The 19599-nt window shown below is 40.6% G+C and overlaps 2 protein-coding genes across 6 annotated transcripts; both read right to left on the bottom strand.

Moving 5' to 3' along the window:
• Window positions 1-62: 62 nt before the first annotated feature.
• LOC110523208 (zinc finger protein OZF) lies at window positions 63-8860 on the bottom strand. 4 transcript variants are annotated; one of them, XM_021601695.2, is made up of 4 exons: window positions 8620-8860; window positions 4330-4588; window positions 4024-4119; window positions 63-2498 (listed from the first exon to the last, which is right to left on the bottom strand). In XM_021601695.2, the coding sequence occupies exons 1-4, from the start codon at window positions 8761-8763 to the stop codon at window positions 742-744; spliced, it is 2256 nt and encodes a 751-aa protein (XP_021457370.2). In that variant the 5' UTR covers window positions 8764-8860; the 3' UTR covers window positions 63-741. The 4 variants fall into 4 exon arrangements, with proteins under 4 accessions (XP_021457370.2, XP_021457371.2, XP_036832694.1 ...); XM_021601696.2 differs by lacking the exon at window positions 4024-4119; XM_036976799.1 differs by lacking the exon at window positions 8620-8860 and having other exon boundaries at window positions 4330-5379.
• Window positions 8861-12471: 3611 nt separating this feature from the next.
• LOC118964561 (zinc finger protein 708-like) lies at window positions 12472-19218 on the bottom strand. Of its 2 annotated transcripts, none has more exons than XM_036976798.1 (4): window positions 18899-19218; window positions 15604-15862; window positions 15339-15434; window positions 12472-14755 (listed from the first exon to the last, which is right to left on the bottom strand). In XM_036976798.1, the coding sequence occupies exons 2-4, from the start codon at window positions 15851-15853 to the stop codon at window positions 12981-12983; spliced, it is 2121 nt and encodes a 706-aa protein (XP_036832693.1). In that variant the 5' UTR covers window positions 15854-15862; window positions 18899-19218; the 3' UTR covers window positions 12472-12980. The 2 variants fall into 2 exon arrangements, with proteins under 2 accessions (XP_036832693.1, XP_036832692.1); XM_036976797.1 differs by lacking the exon at window positions 18899-19218 and adding an exon at window positions 17060-17778.
• Between the last annotated feature and the right edge of the window lie 381 nt (window positions 19219-19599).

The raw sequence follows: 19599 nt of genomic DNA on the forward strand, positions 1-19599 counted from the left end.
AGACATTTTAAAAATAAAACTTGGGAATACTGGGAAAAGTTGTCAATTACTTGCCCGCCCAATTTAAAATGAAAAATAACCAAAATCCAGGGAGACGACCAAAGTTTAGAAACCAGGAAAAAAGGTATTCAGGTTCATTTTAATGGCAACATATATACAGTGAGTATACCAAACATTAGTAATACCTTCCTAATATTGCGTTGCCCACCCCCACCATACCCGTTTAAAAGGCACTTAAAAATGTTTGACATGCCCATTCACCCAGTCTATGTATATGGATAGAGCAGGTGTTCTTAATGTTTTATACACTTAGTGTACGTATATACTGTATAAAAAAGAAATCCTTCATTCTTGTCCAATCAGGACAATCTTCTGAATAACTAATCTAGCGATCCTATGTAGCTGACGGACAATAATGTAAATGAGAAGTTCTGATATTTACACATGAATTAGGTGTTAAATGATTTACACAACAGAAAGAAATAAAACACTGTAAATGATTCAGCAGTCAGAAATATACACGTCCATGAGAATGTGGGCTAATGAACAATGACCCTAAGACTTGCAAGATCTCCAAGCATTACAGCAGGCACTCATCTCATTTCCTAAAGAACGTTTTCTAATTTTCTACAACGCTTTCCAGAAACTCACCCGATAACTTCTCACCCTACTGAATACATACATGTTGTTCCTGATGTCTGAAAGCAGGAAGTTGCCCCACTGTGAATGATAGAGATTATATCACTGAGTCGACATCACAGCAGCATTATGGCAAGCACTGCTGTCTTCACCTCCTTTCTTATTTCTGAAAGAGCGGTCTGAAGATTTACGAGACCGATCACGTGTTGCTGCCACACCATTACAGCTATGGTTTTTGTAGTGTCTTATGTCAGAAAAGCCCTTTCCACATCTCTTGCAATAATAAGGCCTAACTCCAGTGTGGACTTGCATGTGGGCTTTGACGTTGTTGGCTTGGCTGAAACCTCTCCCGCAGACGTCACATTTGAATGGCTTCTCTCCCGTGTGGACTCGCTCATGCCTTTTCAGATTGGTGTTGACTGAGAAAGTCTTGTCACAATAACTGCATTTGAAGGGCTTTTCACCTGTATGGGTTCGCTCATGTCCTTCTAGAGCTTGCCTAAGAACAAATGTCTTTTCACAGTATTTACAAGCGTAAGGCTTCACTCCACTGTGAAGTCTCATGTGATAGTCAAAAGTATGTTTATAGGCAAAGGTCTTTCCGCAAATGGAACAAGAGTATTGCTTTTGTCCCGTGTGAATTCGTTGATGGTTTTTCAGAGTTAGCATGGAGCTGAAGCCGTTCAAACATATGTCACAACTGAATGGCTTTGTTGAGGTTCCCGGTCTCCTGGCGGTTCTCGTTCTCTCTTTTCTCTTTCGTACCCTCTGCTTCTCTCCTTCAGCTGTGTGCCATTTTAGATGGTGTCGTCTCATTTGAAAATTGTACATAAAAGTCTTCCCACATAGGTCACACATAAATGGTTTGGTTGCTCCATGACGGTGCATGTGAGCTTTTAGGTCAGTGGACTGAAGGTAGCTTTTCCCACACACTTCACATTTGTACGGTCTCTCCCCTGTGTGAAGCACTTGGTGTCTCACAAGGTTTCCCTTATGGCCGAAAGCAGCTCCACATGTCTCACATGTAAATGCCTTCTCCCCTGTATGAACAACCATGTGGTTTTTGAGGCTGCTGCTTGTCATAAAACCCTTACCACACTCTGAACATGAATGCGGACGTACACCTGTATGTCGTCGCATATGAATACTAAGGCCACCATGCTGTCTGTAACTCTTTCCACATACAGCACAGGTGTATGGTTTTTCACCGGTGTGGATTCTCTCGTGCTCGATAAGCAGTTTCCTTGATGTGAAACCCTTGTCACAAGTCAGGCACTTGAACGGTCTCTCCACTGCATGAACAAGCTGATGTCGTTTCAGATCTTTCTTGGTAGACAAAACATTTCCACAAACTTTGCAACTGAACGTTTTTTCTCTGTGACGCAACATGTGATGTTCAAGCTGCTTGGACATTCTGAATGTTTTGCCACACTGACCACAAGTGAATGGCCTCTCTTCTGTGTGAATTAGCATCTGATGTACCAGTGTGTGAATTAGCTTGTGAGCTTCCAGTGACCCCTTCCTGCTGAAAGTCTTTTCACAAACATCACACTTGAAGGGTCTTGTGTGAGTTAGCTTGTGTTGTACCAGTAGGTTCTTCCGGCTGAAGGTCTTCTCACAAACATCACACTTGAAGCATTTGGTTTCTTTGGATCGCATCCTTTTAGTAGTATTGCTGTTTTTCTGGCTTTCATGGCCGTCTCTCTCGTTGCTCCCTGGCAGAGCAGCTCTCATATGCTCAACGTTGGAGTCAGTGTCTCTTGGGGAGGGGTCTGTATTCAGTCCATCTGTGTCTCCCAGAGAGGAGTCATTCTCCAATGAAGACATCTCTGTGGGTTTGCTGCAAACCTTTGCAGGACCTAAAGATGAAAGAAATATGAGTATATACACATTAGAAAACTATAAATTAAACATGTTTTACAAATGTGAAGATTATACTAATTTCATTAATTGAAAGTAAGTAGCCTCGTCTGAGCCAGAACGGCCCATAGGTCCGGAGCCTATAGAGTAGGGCTGGGCGATATGGCCTAAAAATAATCTATTTTTTTCTAACTCATGGGCGATACACACTTCATATGTTCTCTAAATGAACTTTGTTGTCCAATTAAAAGTCAAATACACTGCATTTCAAACAGTCAGCAATAATCTAATGAATTCAGGACTTCTGAAATTATACCGAGGCTATTAAAAAGCCTTCCACAAGACCCATTGATATGTTAATTATTTTATCAAAATAGTTTAACTTGATTTTTGCAATAATCAGTGATCTGGCTTTTAAGTCTATGAAAATGCCCTTTTGGTTAAACATTTAACCAGAACCATGCATAATCCAAATTCACTAATGACCAACTTCTTGTAGTAGGCGTTATAGAAAATTAACACAGGTCCCAAACAATCTCTCAAGCTCAGGTGCTAGCAAATAGCCAGCTAATCTTTATATTTAAAGTCAAGCCAACTTGGATCTATTTGCTAGCTTGCTAGTTAACAAGGCAGAACAGTTGACTAGATATGAACACACCCTTCTGTCCATCTCCAACTGTTTAAAAGGATGCTAGCCTGTCCTCTTTGTTCAGATGTTGAAATCAAGTGGCCTAATTTATTTCTCAGAATGAGAACGAGTTGCCTATTCCTTATATAGTTAATGCTCATTACACATTTATAAAACAGACTAGACAGTTAGTATTACTGTCTGTGGTTAAAATGCTGCTATCAGTACGTAGTACCGAAAGCAACAGAAGCTAAGCATTAGTTTTCCAGAATCAATGTTCATTGATACTCACGTTTTAACAGGTTATTCACACAATTTGAGTTGAGACATACAAATGGTATCGTTAGACCTTAACTTCTCCTCTATTTATTACAGTAAAATTGTGTTTCAGTGTCCATATGACCAGTCCTGTTGGCCAAACCTCAATTGCAAATAGAGTTGAACCTACTTGTTGTCAGAGAGGAAGAAGTGATCTTTACTCTTTGTTGTTGTGTCAGGGGGAGGGGCTTGGTGGCAGGGGGAGTGTGCACAGTGCACACAGTACAGGGACGAGCGAAGAAGACGTGACCAATAAGACAAATGCTCATAAAAATGGGAAATAAATTCAGCCTAGATTCTTGCGATACAGGCATTTGGAACGCTGCACTAACACACGTGTTTGAATTAATTTTATATATTGCCCTGCCCTACTAGAGAGCAAACTTTTATGTAGCATGAGGCATCTTGATGTACAAATACACTAGCTGGACAGGACGCTAGTCAAATAAATCTACCAATACATTAATTTATATAATTTAAAAATAGAATAAAAATTTTGTTTTGGCCCATTTGCTTCCTAGTGAATAAGACCCTGGTCTGGTAACCATTATTCAAAATAAAATCCTCTTAAGGATTACCTGCAGAGACTGATATGGTGTTAGTGACTGGGTTTGCTTGACTGACATTCCCTGGCAATGTTGAAGCCGCTGTCATTCCAGACAATATTGGGAGACCTAAAAACATATCAATCATAATTATATTAAAACACGTTAAAAACGCTGTTTCGCTTTTACCTTTCTTTCCACAAAACGATGTGTGGTGTAAGTCATGTAGGCCTAAATCGATACAAAAAACAAGCCAAGAACCCTAATAGCTAAAATGCTAGACATAGCTAAAGCCTAGGCAGTAATGACTAGGTAGCTAGCTAGGTCTAACACACTCACCAACTGGTGGAATTGCAAAAATCATTCCATTAAGCAGAATATGCGTGGGTCCTTTTGGTTCTGCTTGTGCCTGCATTTTAGCCAGTGATGCTCTATAATGTTCAGCCTTCTCAGTCAATGCCTTCATATCTTCATTCATCTGCTCCACCTTGGTCTTCAGTTTATCGTTTTCATTATGTAAACTTGAGGAGGCCACTAGGAATAGTTGGCAGATTTTCCTAATAGCCTCCCCTGTTACAAGATTCATAATTGTGCAAAGCTGTGTAGAGAAATTTAAAAAAAGGTTACCCAAGTAGATAGCTGTGCAGCCAGCCACACTGAAATGAGGAAGTGAAACCAGTAAGTTAACTAGCTAGATGGGATAGCAATAGAGTTCGCCAGCCTGTAGTCATAAAAAAACGGAAAAGAGTTACCTCTGGTTCGTTCAGCCATTCCTATGGGGAAAGAATAGGGTTTTGGAATGAACACAGAAAAAAAGGTCTGAGGTTAACACAGGCTTAGGAGATCTTATAGGTTTTGTTCTATGACATTATAGTCATTGGTTAACCTGGCCTTCATGAACTATGAAGCCTTTGTGATTTTTCTGATAAATGCTTCAAAATTCACAAAAAGTTGTTACCTGATGAAGACTCTCTCATTGAACAAAACGTATAAGAACTCATAAGCCTGCATTTACCACAGACCTAACTTTTGCCGTTTATCCAAAAACACTACAAAAATCTCCATTCTTTTCCCCATAGACTTTGTCCAAACGAACCATGGCGGTGTTCGTGCCTAAAAAAAGATGACATTACCAAAGACTGTACAGCATGAAGACAATATAAATCCCCGACCACGCTTCTAGGCGATGGCATAACGGTCGTCTCGAGCCATACTGCGCATGTGCAGGCCATCAAATCAAAAGCACTCAGATAAAGATGTTTTTGACTCAAATTAAAACTTGTCAGTTTGTCACTTTCACAAGGTTGGAGTCATGTTCAATTACTGAAAACATTAACTCAAATCTAGGTTGTGTCTTATTTGAGTTATTGTTTTCAGTAGATTTGTTAGAATTTCTCACTTCCCTCACTGACTTCTCAAACCCCAAACTGGTCGATAAGGGTAGGGGGCAGCATTTGGAATTTTGGATGAAAAGCGTGCCCAAATTAAACTGCCTTCCACTCAGGCCCAGAAGATAGGATATGCATATATATATTTTTTTAACCTTTATTTAACCAGGCAAGTCAGTTAAGAACAAATTCTTATTTTCAATGACGGCCTAGGAACAGTGGGTTAACTGGCAGAACGACAGATTTGTACCTTGTCAGCTCGGGGGTTTGAACTTGCAACCTTCCGGTTACTAGTCCAGCTCTCTAACCACTAGGCTACCGCTACGGCAGCTAGTAGATTTGGATAGAAAACACAAAAGTTTCCAAAATTGTTACAATAACGTCTGTGAGTGTAACAGAACTGATTTGGCAGGCGAAAACCTGAGAAAAATCCATTCAGGAAGTAGGATTTTTTAAATGTATTGTTGTAGTTTTCTATTCAATGCCATTACAGTATCCATTGACTTAGGACTCAAAATGCAGTTCCTATGCCTTCCACTTGATGTCAAGTCTTCAGAAATTGTTTCAGGCTTGTATTCTGAAAAATTAGGGAGTAAGAGCAGTCTGAATGAGTGGACCCTGCCATGTCTCAGAGCTTTTTCATGCGGACGACCGAGAGAGTGCCTTTCTTGTTAACCTTTTATATTGACGACGTTATTGTCTGGTTGAAATATTGATTATTTAGGCTAAAAACAACCTGACGATTGAATATAAACATCATTTGATATGTTTCTATGAACTTTACGGATACAATTTGGATTTTTTGTCTGCCTGTTGTGACTGCGTTTGAGCCTGTGGATTACTGAAGAAAACGCGTGACCAAAACAGAGGTTTTCAGATATAAAGAGAGACTATCGAACAAAAGGAACATTTATTGAATAAATTAATGTCCGAGTGCAACCATATGAAGATCAAAGGTAAGTGATTAATTTTCTCTCTATTTCTGACTTGTGTAACTCTTAGACATGACTGGTTACTGTTTGTAATGATTTGTCTGCTGGGCTATGTTCTCAAATAATTGTAAGGTATGCTTTCGCCGTAAAGCACTTTTGAAATCTGACACCGTGGTTGGATTCACAAGAAGTTCATCTTTAAACCTATGTAAAATAGTTGTATCTTTTCTGAATTTTCATAATGAGTATTTCTGTATTTGAATTTGGCGCTCTGCAATCTCACTGGATGTTGGCCAGGTGGGACATACCCTAGAGAGGTTAAGCTGTTTCACAAGTGCTCCCGGAAGTCTCGAGATGTTGCGCTTCTGGGTTTAGAAACTCTGGCATTACTATTGAATAAACAGAACATTCCTCATTTAAGTGAATATGCGTTAAATGGAATAGTAATTGAAATCTGGACACCGACTGCAGGCCTGTAACTTCTGACATGAAGCGTAATGTAATATTAACTATTGCAGAATTATCTATATCTTGCAGTAAAATAATACAACAAATATGTCTCTGGAACACTAGCGTTATTGCGTTTCCCGTCCCCGTCCCTTAAACAAAATGGACAACTTTACCAGTGTTAACTAAATTACTAGTGCATTCAATGTATCAATCAATGTAAGACATTCCGGTGAGCAATACTTTAGTATTCTGGGGCAACAAGTTATGACAAAAGAGAAGCTGCATGTATCAAACTATAGTTTGATACATGCAACCAAATGGCGAAAATTATAATATGGCCTAGCAAATGGCAGAAATTATAATATGGCCTAGCAAATGGCAGAAATTATAATATGGCCTAGCAAATGGCAGAAATTATAAGCAGAAAGTTGTCTAAATTAGGCGTGAAAGTATACAGTCCAGATTGTTTGAAAACATCACAACCCCCATGATATTCAAACGGGATACGATGTTAACATGCCACAGTATCAGAATATACCAGGCATCTTGTCCGGGTTTCTCATAACCGTGATATTGTAAACAGGATATGCTGTTTACATGTCAACTTAAAAACAGAACACTTCGAGTATCCCGAATAATAACAGGACATTGGTGTGCATGTAAACGTGGTCAATGAGACAAGTGAACAATTATTCCTTAGTTCCTTTTCTCGAAATCTAAAGGCACAACGCCGATGACACTGCTTCTCAAAGGTCCAATACTTTGACTGCTGATACCTTAAGAGTAGAGTAAAATGTTCCTTTAAGTAGCTGAACATGTTATTAATCAGACCTCCTGAAAGTTATAAACTGACACGTTTATATTGAAGGAGTGTCTTTGAGTTGACGGCCTGCACATGCGCAGTTAGGTGCGATGACCATTAGACCCGATGAGCTTAATGGTGCATTCAAGACAACTGGGAACAGATACAAATACGAGGTTGAAATTATGAAGTCGGTAATCTTCAATTCGGATCTCAACAAAGAAGCCAGAGTTCCCGAGTTGGATGACCATTCAAAACGATATTCCCAGTCGAAGCTTGTCTATTTCCGGTTTCCCAATTGCCTTGAACACACTGAAGTCAGAAATGATTGAGTTACCAGTTCCGAGTTCCCAGTTGTTTTGAACGCGGCATAGCTAGCCAACGTCACATTGACATCGCTTCCAAGCGTGATCGGGGATTTCTATAGGAGAAGCAGTTTCTGTCCATCTTTATACTGTACTGTCTTTGCTATTGCACTCTAGAACTAACGTAGTCATAGTTACGCCAAATACTATCATAGTGGATAAACTATTAAATTAGCAAAGATTATGGATATACTGACAAGATACTTGTCTCTTGCCCTAACAATTGAGTGAGATGCTATGCTACTAGGCCTCATGCTATAAATATGTACAGCCATTTCGAGACCACTACCGATGGTTCTCTCACTGAGTTGCTGGTTTGTCACGTGTCCTACTTATGCCAGTACACTCGTAACAACCTATGACCATTACAAAACTTATAATCAAATAAACTTTTTTTATGCCCAAATTCGACACTTATTGACCTCCATACAAAAACTCCTTGCTTGGTTGGCGAAAAAAAACGCTACATGCCGTAGGGACTTCCCGCCGAATTAGGCCTCTATTTTTACCTCATCCTCTCTATTAGACAACGTAACGTGTAACCAAATATTTGTTTTAATAATTGTTCTGTGTGGTGTAACTTTAGCTAGTTAGCTAAAGTTAAACGTTACGTAGGAAGCTCAACTCCGACCGTTGCCAGAGATCCAGTCTTTGCTGTAGTGCAATTTGCACTGTAGGCTACAGCTACTCACCTCTCTCTCCGGATTGCTAACGTTTGGGTAAGAGTTTGGCACGGGGTGCAGAAATCGGCTAATTTCTGTCATTGCCGTGTCAACGACAACGGCCATAATCGATGTTGTTTCTGACTGAAACCCATTATAACAAGTTGTAGCCATTTTGCGCTCAGATTGACTATTATGAATTTGTGGCGTACAAACCCAGCACCTTCCAGCAATGAAGCTAGTTCAAATTTGGTCACGTGCTCATACGCCTCATTCAAAATAAAAGTCGCCCGACTTGGAAATGCAAACATTTTTTTTTATCAATGAACAAAGATCTAAGTTTCACTGTATTATTTAAAAGTATATTTTAAATATAATCCCCTGTATAAAACAACACGGGTGATGGTTTTAAAAATTAATCCTATTTGACATTGGTTAACATGTTTGAAGAGAGCATTTTCATATCCACACGTCTGCTTCTGTACCGTTTCAAACTATAGAAGTTGTCAAAGTGAAAGAGGCGTTTCAGAATCCTCAGACCCTCCACTAATAGTGCCACGTTCAAGACAACTCGAAAATGTCAGACTTGGAAACTCATTGTAGAAAGATGAGGTGAAAAATATCACGAAGTGCCCTTGAGCAAGGCTCTTAACCCGAATTGCTCCTGTAAATTGCTCTGTATAAGAGCATCTGCTAAATAACTCAAATGTGTCATACCATTAAAGTTTGCATCATTGGGGCATTTATGGGGTACAGCTAGTTACCTGTACCTAGATTTTTATTGAAATAACTAGGCACGTAAATTAAGAACAAATTCTTATTTACAATGACAGCCTCCCCTGGCCAAACCTGGACGACGCTGGGCCAATTGTGCAACGCACTATGGGACTCTCAATTGCGGCTGGATGTGATACAGCCTGGATTTGAACCAGGGACTGTAGTGTCGCCTCTTGCATTGTGATACAGTGCCCTAGACTGCTGCGCCATTTGGGAGCCGAAATGCAGGATGATGGTCAAGTTAAAACAAAAGATTCTGAATCAATGGACTTGAAAACCATGCCAATGGAGGAAATAGATGTGTCTATCAAAGTGGAATCAATGAATGGAAACAAAGATCATTATGGAACATCAAACAAGTCATGATGTTGTTAATCAGACAGATGCTCATGTAGAGGATGAAGGTGTCAGATTACCAGTAAAGACTCAACATCAATGTTCTTGGAAACCATGCCAATAGAAAAGCTGAAATTCTATTTCCTCTATGTGGAATTAATTGTTGAAAATAAGATGAGCACAGCAACACAAACTAGTAAACTATATAATGATTATGATGTTGAAAATGCTGATAAAACATAACTCAGAGGATGGGATTGTCAGGTCATCAGTGAGAGATGAAACAAATTCAACATTATAAATCCGCTGCGGTCTATCAAAATGGAATAAAATGAAAGTGAATTTAGAATGAGTGAACAAAACATTAAGGACACCTGCTCTTTCCATGACATACCAGGAATCATCAACTAGACTGAGCCATGTACCGATTTTTGTTCTTGATCGGATGGCCGGGCAGCCGGAACATAATTACAAATCATTTGTAATGTCAAATCGACTGTAAGAAGCCCAAACAGATCAAATTTGACTAAAATAATTTCTAAACTTGCTTACATTTGTATACGATCACATCTCTGTTGTATGGGAACATTTGGGAACAGACTTCGAAAATTAAATAAAGAGCCGATTTCCTGGTGTTTTTAATCTTTTATATCCAACAATGAAAACTGTTTTTTTTGCTCAGCAAACTTCGGGGGCCAAATAAAGCCACCCACACCAGTTGTGCAACCTTGAGATAGCTTGACCAGGTGAAAGACATTGAGGGTGAATGGGCAAGACAACATATTTAAGTGCCTTTGAATGGGGTATGGAAGTATGTGCCAAACACACTGGTTTGTGTCAAAAACTGCAACGCTGCTGGGTTTGTCACACTCAACAGTTTCCTGTGTGTATTAAGAATGGTCCACCAGCCAAAGGACTTCCAGACAATTTGACACAACTGTAGGAAGCATTGGAGTCAACATGGGCCAGCATCCCTGTGATACGCTTGACAGTTTGTAGAGTCCATTCCCTGACGAATTGAAGCTGTTTTGAGGGCATAAGGGGTGTGACGCAACTCAATATTAGGAAGGTGTCCATAATATTTTGTACACTCCGGTGCAATTTCGCAGACACAGATTAAGCCTAATCCTAGACTAACTGCATTTAAACCGGACTAACTGAATTGGCTTTTCTCAGACATGGTTTAATAGTCTGATTTGCCCTAGTCTAGATTTTTTTAAAGTCAGATTTCCAGAAGGACTATTAGAGTTTCTAGATCTAAGTGAAAGCTTACATTAAACCTGTCCAGAAGTAGGTGCTAGAGTTACTACAGACCCTGGTTCGAAATAACAATTTGTTCTTAACCAACTTGCCTAGTTAAAGCCAGGGCTTTCATCTGACTCTTTACATAAGGCCCATCCCTCCTACTACTTATCACCTTGAGATTTTTGGCATCTTGGACCTTCATTGTGAAACAGGAGATTTGTGTGGTGTAAGTGAACCGACTGTATTCCCAATAGTCTACAAAGCTTTGTGTGAACTGTAATAAAGCCCTTTTGTAGGGGCAAGCTCATTCTGTTTGGCTGGGCCTGGCTCCCCAGTGGGTGGGCCTATGCCCTCCCAGACCCACCCATGGCTGCACCCCTGCCCAGACATGTGAAATCCATTGATTAGGGCCAAATGAATTTATTTCAATTGACTGATTTCCTTATAAGAACTGCAACTCAGTAAAATCTTTGACATTATTGCATGTTGCATTTAGATTTTTGTTAGTATAAATTAGGCTTCAAAGATTAAATGGTTAGTCCTTACTTACCTTAGTCTGAGACGCCCTAGTCTAGAACCAATTAATCTGAAGTCAAGCAACATCTCAGAAATACATTTTTAAAATCTGGATTAGTTTAAATCGATTGAGCCTAGTACTTAAATGAAAAGTTTGTCCGGGAAACCACCCATCGGTGTATAAAACTGATTAAAGCAACCATTTTCAGCATCAGTTCCAGATAAAAATGTTACAATAAATTATACCATCATAAAAAAGTAAGACACTGAGAATACATGGGAAGGGACTAATGCGGATACAACTCAAGAATCAAGTCCTAAATGTAGTATTTAAAAACCATAAATGCAATGTCGCAAATAAAAGGAGATCCAATGCACTTCTCCTCAAGCAAAAAGGCTACTTCTCCCAAAAGTAATTTGAAATGGAACTAACCAAACAAGGTAAAGACATTCTTAAGTCTCTTACAAAGGAAAAATAGTACACCAAGGTGAACAGCTTAAAGCTGGGCATTAAATCATGGGCATTCATATAGAGTCGGTCCCCCTTTGCTGCTATAACAGCCTCCACTCTTCTATGAAGGCTTTCCGCTAGATGTTGGAACATTGCTGCATTGATTTGCTTCCATTCAGCCACGAGAGCATTAGTCCCCACAGCAATGTTCCAACATCTAGTGGAAAGCCTTCCCGAAGAGTGGAGGGAGGCTGGATTAGCAGGAAAGGGGGGGACCAACTCCATATTAATGCCCATACCTTTGGTCATGTACAGTATTTCCACACTATGAAGTTGGAATAATACTGTGAGAATGATAATTCCCTTTTAAAGTAAGAGTTGTTTGAAAAGACCGGCTGACATTTCAGCCTGTTTTGGTGGGATGGAGTTTCTGGTGATAAATGAGTTAATAGACCAATAAGGAAGAGTTCCAAACCTCTGCCAATAACAACAGTTTTCCCCTGCCCACTGACAGTCCAAGCAAAATTCTTGCTTTAGAAATTGCTCATAGCTAAAAAGTGATTTTAAAATATATTTTTGACCATTTTAATTGAAAACAAGCAAAATGAGGTACTTCAATTGTTACCAAGAAATTATATGATATTGACATAGAAACAACATTGGACCTTTAAAAACAAGAATTCCTTCAAAATTCTTGCCCAATCAGGACAATCACCTGAACAACTAATTGAGCGATCCTATGTAGCTGATGGACAAAGTATTAATGTGTAGTTCTGATATTTTCACATAAATTAGGTGTTTAAGGATTTACACAACAGAAAAAAAAACACATTGTAAATGATTGAACACAGTCAGAAATATACAACGTCTCCATGATAATGTGGGCTCATGAACATTGACTAAGATTTATAGCAAAATCTCCAAGCATTACGGCAGATATGCCTCTCATTTCCTACGAGGCTTTCCAGAAACTCACCCGAGAACTTCTCACCCTGCTGAATACATCCATGTTGTTCCTGATGTCTGAAAGCAGGAAGTTGCCCCACTGTGAATGATCAAGAATATATCACTGAGTCGACATCACAGCAGCATTATGGCAAGCACTCCTGTCTCTACCTCCTTTCCTACTTCTGAAAGTGCGGTCAGAAGGTTTACGAGACTGATTGCGTGTCACTGCCACACCATTACAGCTATGGTTTTTGTAGTGTCTTATGTCAGAAAAGCCCTTTCCACATCTCTTGCAATAATAAGGCCTAACTCCAGTGTGGACTTGCATGTGGGCTTTGACGTTGTTGGCTTGGCTGAAACCTCTCCCGCAGACGTCACATTTGAATGGCTTCTCTCCCGTGTGGACTCGCTCATGCCTTTTGAGATTGCTGTTGACTGAGAAAGTCTTGTCACAATAACCGCATTTGAAGGGCTTTTCACCTGTATGGGTTCGCTCATGTCCTTTGAGAGCTTGCTTAAGAATGAATTTTCTTCCACAGTATTTACATTCATGGGGCTTCTCTCCACTGTGAAGTTTCATGTGATAGTCCAAAGTATTTTTATAGGCAAAGGTTTTCCCGCAAACAGAACAAGAGTATTGATTTTGTCCTGTGTGAATTTCTTGATGCTTTTTCAGAGTTAGCATGGAGCTGAAGCCGTTCAAACATACATCACAACTGAATGGCTTTGTTGAGGTTCCAACTCCCCCAGGAAGGTTCTCTCCTTCAGCTGTGTGCCATTTTATATTGTGCTGTCTCATTTGGTAATTGTAAATGAAAGTCTTTCCACATAGGTCACACATAAATGGTTTGGTTGCTCCATGACGGTGCATGTGAGCTTTTAGGTCAGTGGACTGAAGGTAGCTTTTCCCACACACTTTACATTTGTACGGTCTCTCCCCTGTGTGAAGAACTTGGTGTCTCTGAAGGTTTGCTTTATGGCCAAAAGCAGCTCCACAGGTCTCACATTTAAATGGCTTCTCCCCTGTATGGATTACCTTGTGGTTTTCAAGGCTGGATTTAGTTATAAAGCTCTTACCACACTCTGAGCATAAGTGCGGACGTTCACCTGTATGTCTTCGCATATGAATACTTAGGTCATAAGACAGTCTGTAACTCTTCCCACATTCAGCACAGCTGTGTGGTTTTTCACCGGTGTGGATTCTCTCGTGCCCCATAAGCGCGGCCCTTGATGTGAAACCCTTTCCACAAGTCAGGCACTTGAACGGTCTCTCCAAAGCATGAACAAGCCGATGTTGTGTCAGATCTTTCTTGGCAGGGAATATACTGTCGCAAACTTTGCAACTGAACGTTTTTTCTCTGTGACGCAACATGTGATGTTCAAGCTGCTTGGACATTCTGAATGTTTTGCCACACTGACCACAAGCGAATGGCCTCTCTCCTGTGTGAATTAGCTTGTGACGTACCAGCAAGCGGTTCAGGTTGAAGACCTTGTCACAAACATCACACTTGAAGGGTCTTGTGTGACTTAGCTTGTGAGCTTCCAGTAACCCCTTCCTGGTGAAGGTCTTCTGACACACATCACACTTGAAGGGTCTTGTATGTGTTAACTTGTGAACTCTCAACAACTCTTTCTTGCTGAAGGTCTTCTCACAAATATCACACTTGAAGCGTTTGGTTTCTTTGGATCGTGTCCCTTTAGTAGTATTGCTGTTTTTCTGGCTTTCATGGCCGTCTCTCTCGTTGCTCCCTGGCAGAGCAGCTCTCATATGCTCAACGTTGGATTCAGTGTCTCTTGGGGAGGGGTCTGTATTCAGTCCATCTGTGTCTCCCAGAGAGGAGTCATTCTCCAATGAAGACGTCTCTGTGGGTTTACTGCAAACTTTTGCAGGACCTAAATATAAAAAGGAATATGATGACACACATTGTAAAACTATGGCCCAAGTTAAGAGGACATAAGAAAACAAAGTTGTCCAAAACCAATTTGGTTAATTAGTCAAATAAAAATCAACCAATATATGGCAATATTTTGCAACAAAACGAACACAAGTGTTTCTTGGACAAGTTCAGGTAGTCACTCACTGTTTTGGTTCCTAGTGTCCTGCTGAATGCTGGAGCTCATTCAGCAGGACACAACGTGGTGCAACATTTGATTCAACAGAAACAGCGATGTTCTGAACGACCAGTCCAAGAATGTTGTGATTAAGTTGGCCCCGAGGGTGATTGTTTGCAGCACAAGTTTTGCGATTTGAAACAGCCACATATTGATCAGGCCAAACCCACTTGACCCACCAAACATAACTAAAAGATTGATTAAGAAAAGCGCATGCACCATTCAGGGAAAACATATTGTTCAAGTAGAACCCATCACGCAGCCAACAAACATTGAACTAAACCATAGACAACATTTAACTAAATTGAATGCACCCCTGGTTTGTCAACAATTATTCAAATGAACACCAACTTGAGGATATTACCTGCACGGACTGATGCTGCGTTAGTGACAGGGTTCGCCTGACTGACATTCCCTGGCAAAGCTGAACCCGCTGTCATTCCAGGCAACACTGGGAGATCTAAAAGTAACATGCAATATTACATTGAAATATTTACAACTCTTCTCCCTTTCTTTCCACACAATGTGTGTGATGTAAGTTGATAAACAAAACTATCAAAGATATAGGGGAAAAAATAAGTTAACTAATTTGCTATAGACAGTAATGACTGTAGGTCTATAACACTCACCAAGTGGTTTAATTGCAAAGATGATTCCATTGTGCAGAACATGGGTGGGTCCTTTCGGTTCCGCTTGTGCCTGTACTTTAGCTAGAGACATTCTATAATGTTCAGCCTTCTCAGTTATTGTCTTCATATCTTCCTCCATCTGCTCCACCTTGGTTTTCAGTTTCCCATTTTCATTTTGTAAACGTGAGGAGGTCACTAGGAATAGTTGGCAGATTTTACGAATAGCCTCCCCCATCACCAGATTCATCATGGTGCAAAGCTGTAGAGAAATTTTAAAAAGTAAACTGATTAGCTAGCTACTACACTGAACAGAAATACAAAACACAACATGTATAGTGTTGATTCCATGTTTCATGAGCAGAAATAAAATATTCCAGAAATTGTGCACAAATCTGTGAGCATTTCTCCTTTGCCAAGATAATCCATCCACCTGACAGGTGTGGCATATCGAGAAGCTGATTAACAGCATGATCATTACACATCATTACATGTGAAACTATAGCTACCTAGCAAGTTAGCAACATAGCTTAGGACTTGCCAGAAGATGCTGTCCCTACCGTTATGCTTGTTTACACCGAGTTGCACTGGGGTCGAATGCAATCATGGTTACATTAAGACACCTCAATTAGATCTATGCTAAAGCTGGGATGGGACATGCACATTTTACCTTTATCCACACTGCGAAATCGAACAGATTGAAATATTGCTAGTATAAAAGACCCCAAAGCTCAATCTGAACATTAACACTAGTCTCTTGATGTCTGGTTAAATTGGTAAGCACCTTGATAGGGCTTGGTTCATGCTCCCACATGGCCATATATCCATGTTACAGCGCTTGTTTACGTGAGACAAAAGGCTAATAAACTATCTAGCATTGTTTGAACACCTGTATAGGCGTAACTCGGGAAGTGTAGTTTCGTTGGATGTAGGCGCCCAGCTGTATAGATCTATGCAAAACTGTTACAGTATGTACATTTTTTATTTTAAGGATTTTTTTTTATTTTTAATTCTCGCTGATTAAAGATAAATGTCATTTTTCGAAAGCCATATTTACAAGCGATTATTGACGTTTCTAAACGTTATAACAGCGCGTCAGGATTGTTCACATGTAGTGGTGGGCGAAGCTAATGCCTGAAAACGAGGCGGCATTCTGCCTTCACCCTAGTTTTCGAGAGCTAATGCCGCGTTCACGTCCTAGTCGGAAATGGGAGACTCGGAAATTAGACTTGCAACTGGTTTAAGTTACACGTGCCTCGTTCAACCAGTTATCAAGTCGGAAATGTCCGAGTTTCCTAGTTCCGACTAGGACAAGAACGCGGCATAAGGTATAGCAGTAGTGACGTTACCTAACTAAACAATTGAGAAAGCTAATTATCTAAAACTTTTGTTCGACGTTAACTGTAGTCACTACGCACCCGCCATCACGCTGCTCAGAAGAGTATTTGTCAGTGCTCACCTCTCTCTCCGGTTTACTGCAGTCGTTAGCGTCCGAGTGTTGCGCGTTTGAAAGATGGCTAATTTCTTTCATTACAGTCTCGACGACAAAAGCCATAATCGATGTTGTTTCTGACTGGAACATATTGTAAGTTGACATTTTGCCCTCAGACTCATTCACGTAACGTTCAAATAAAATAAAATAGCTAGCATCTTTTGTGTGATACCGCTGTGAAGCAGGCAATAACAGACATTTTTGAAGAAACTAGGATTCTTCGATGACGTTTAACGGCGGTTGGTATCCAATAAATGTTGCATTACCGCCATCTACTAGACTGGAGTACAACTCCCTTATACTTTGCTTGAATTTTTTAATAAATAAATACAGACCCTACCATTAACACTACACTCAGAAAAATATAAAAATAACACCATTCTACTCCACTATTTCTAAATCTATTTAGTCCTACCTTAGGCCAACAACCTGAAAGGATGGGCACCACTGCTTAACACACCCTGTAATTCGTCTGATGTCAAGTCTTGCACACCCAAATACTTCTCTGCATCTGCCACCAAAACCTACATTTTCGGAGACTTACATTCTATCCCTGCAGTACAGTTGATAACCATTGCTATAAATGCAAAAAATCCAATCTTACCGAAATATATCACTTATTGGCCTATCCCTCTGTACTGGTACAGATCTACTACTCACACCACTCCTCTCAGGATCCCTCCCCCTTGACCCATCTTACTCTACTTTCTTCACTGTCTCAGCATATGACAACTTCTGCACTACTCTAACCCTGGAAACCTCAACCGGCCTCACTCGCATGGGACTTTTCTGATCCCCAGTCCCATGGGCACCCCTACAATTAACACATACCACTACTTTCCCCAATGCTACATGTAACGGATGTGAAACGGCTAGCTTAGTTAGCGTGGGCGCTAAATAGCGATTCAATCAGTGACGTCACTTGCTCTGAGACCTTGAAGTAGTAGTTCCCCTTGCTCTGCAAGGGCCGCGGCTTTTGTGGAGCGATGGGTAACGATGCTTCGAGGGTGACTGTTGATGTGTGCAGAAGGTCCCTAGTTCGCGCCCGGGTATGGGCGAGGGGACGGTCTAAATTTGTACTGTTACATACACATTCCTTTGTCTCATGCCTTTCTGCACACCTAGGAACCTCTCTCCTACACACTGCTGCCACATGCCCATAAGCTGTAACAACGTAATGTATTCAGCACAAAAGCTTGTACAGGATAACGTATATATCCTAACATCACTGTCGGGCAAAAAAAACTCAAAAGAACAGACTGTTTCACCAGTCACGCCACCCTGTGTGTAGCACCAAACGACGAGCATCACAAATACCAGGAATCTTCCTTTTCAGTTGGTCAACTTTTACATTTACTGCTACAGTAAATCACTCCTTTCAATGGTACCCTTTTTCTTGAGAGCAAAATAATTCACATTTCTTGCTCCCTCCCATTCGTTTAACGTGCAGCGCCATCTCCCTCTGACCAACAGAAACACAAACAATTATTACGACCACTTCTGGTTACCCTCACCGATTCCACAGCACCCAACTCTGTTTTTAGCCACCCTGCAACCACAAATGGATCAGCCAAAAGGCAAGGGTCCACTTTTTCCAAAAACGTCACTCCTACTGTCAGACACATTTATCCTGACCCTCAGTGCAAGCCTCGGGCTCAGAGAACTTCACACCTACCACCACCAATACTTCGACCTCATTCACTTCCATTTCCCCTCCTGTCTTCAGCTCACTCTGCTACTTTCTACCATCCTTCTTTAACAAACCATCTCCCTTTTTTCCACCATTTTTAACCGACTCAAGCTCACCCTCTTTCTCCCTCAGACCTCCTCTGCCTCGCTTTTTCCCTCCATTCCTCCTTCGTATTCCAAGTATACGTCTCCTTATGATAATACTGCACTTCTCCTGACACGTCTTGTTCTTGCCTTCTCAAGGGATGCCATTTAACCGGCTGTCACAATCTCTGTACAATCAGCACAAACCCCTCTGGATGTAGCATTTAACAGTGTATCCCACTTATAAAGCAGCTGCTTCATCTTGATGTTCTTCTTTATCAAAAGCTACCGCAACACTTTTCCATTTTCAAACAAGCGCGCTCTTCCAACCACCATCCATCGTCTTGCTTCATGCCTCTCCCCAAGAAATAAGGATAGTAATCTCAGTGGTTAATAAATGGAGGAATGTATAACGCCTGCCCAGCATCACGTTGTCATGGTGTGTCACGCGGTTGCTAAATGATTCATCACGAAAACCCTTGTAAAAAGCCAGGGTATAGTCACAGATAGAAAAATGAGATTAGATTCAAAACAATTGAGAAGTCTGAAATCTCACACTTCCGAGCATTCAAAACAACTGGGAAAAATCGATTTGAAAGGTCATCCAACTTGGAATTCTAACCAGGGAACTCGGGCCTCTTTTAAGGCTCCGATCTGAAGATCACTGACGTCATGATTTGACCTCGTATTTTTAAAATATCCCAGTTGTTTTGAATTCGGGCAAATGGGCGTTA

The sequence above is a fragment of the Oncorhynchus mykiss genome, chromosome 5, assembly GCF_013265735.2.
Source record: "Oncorhynchus mykiss isolate Arlee chromosome 5, USDA_OmykA_1.1, whole genome shotgun sequence".
NCBI classification, from domain to species: Eukaryota; Metazoa; Chordata; class Actinopteri; order Salmoniformes; family Salmonidae; genus Oncorhynchus; species Oncorhynchus mykiss.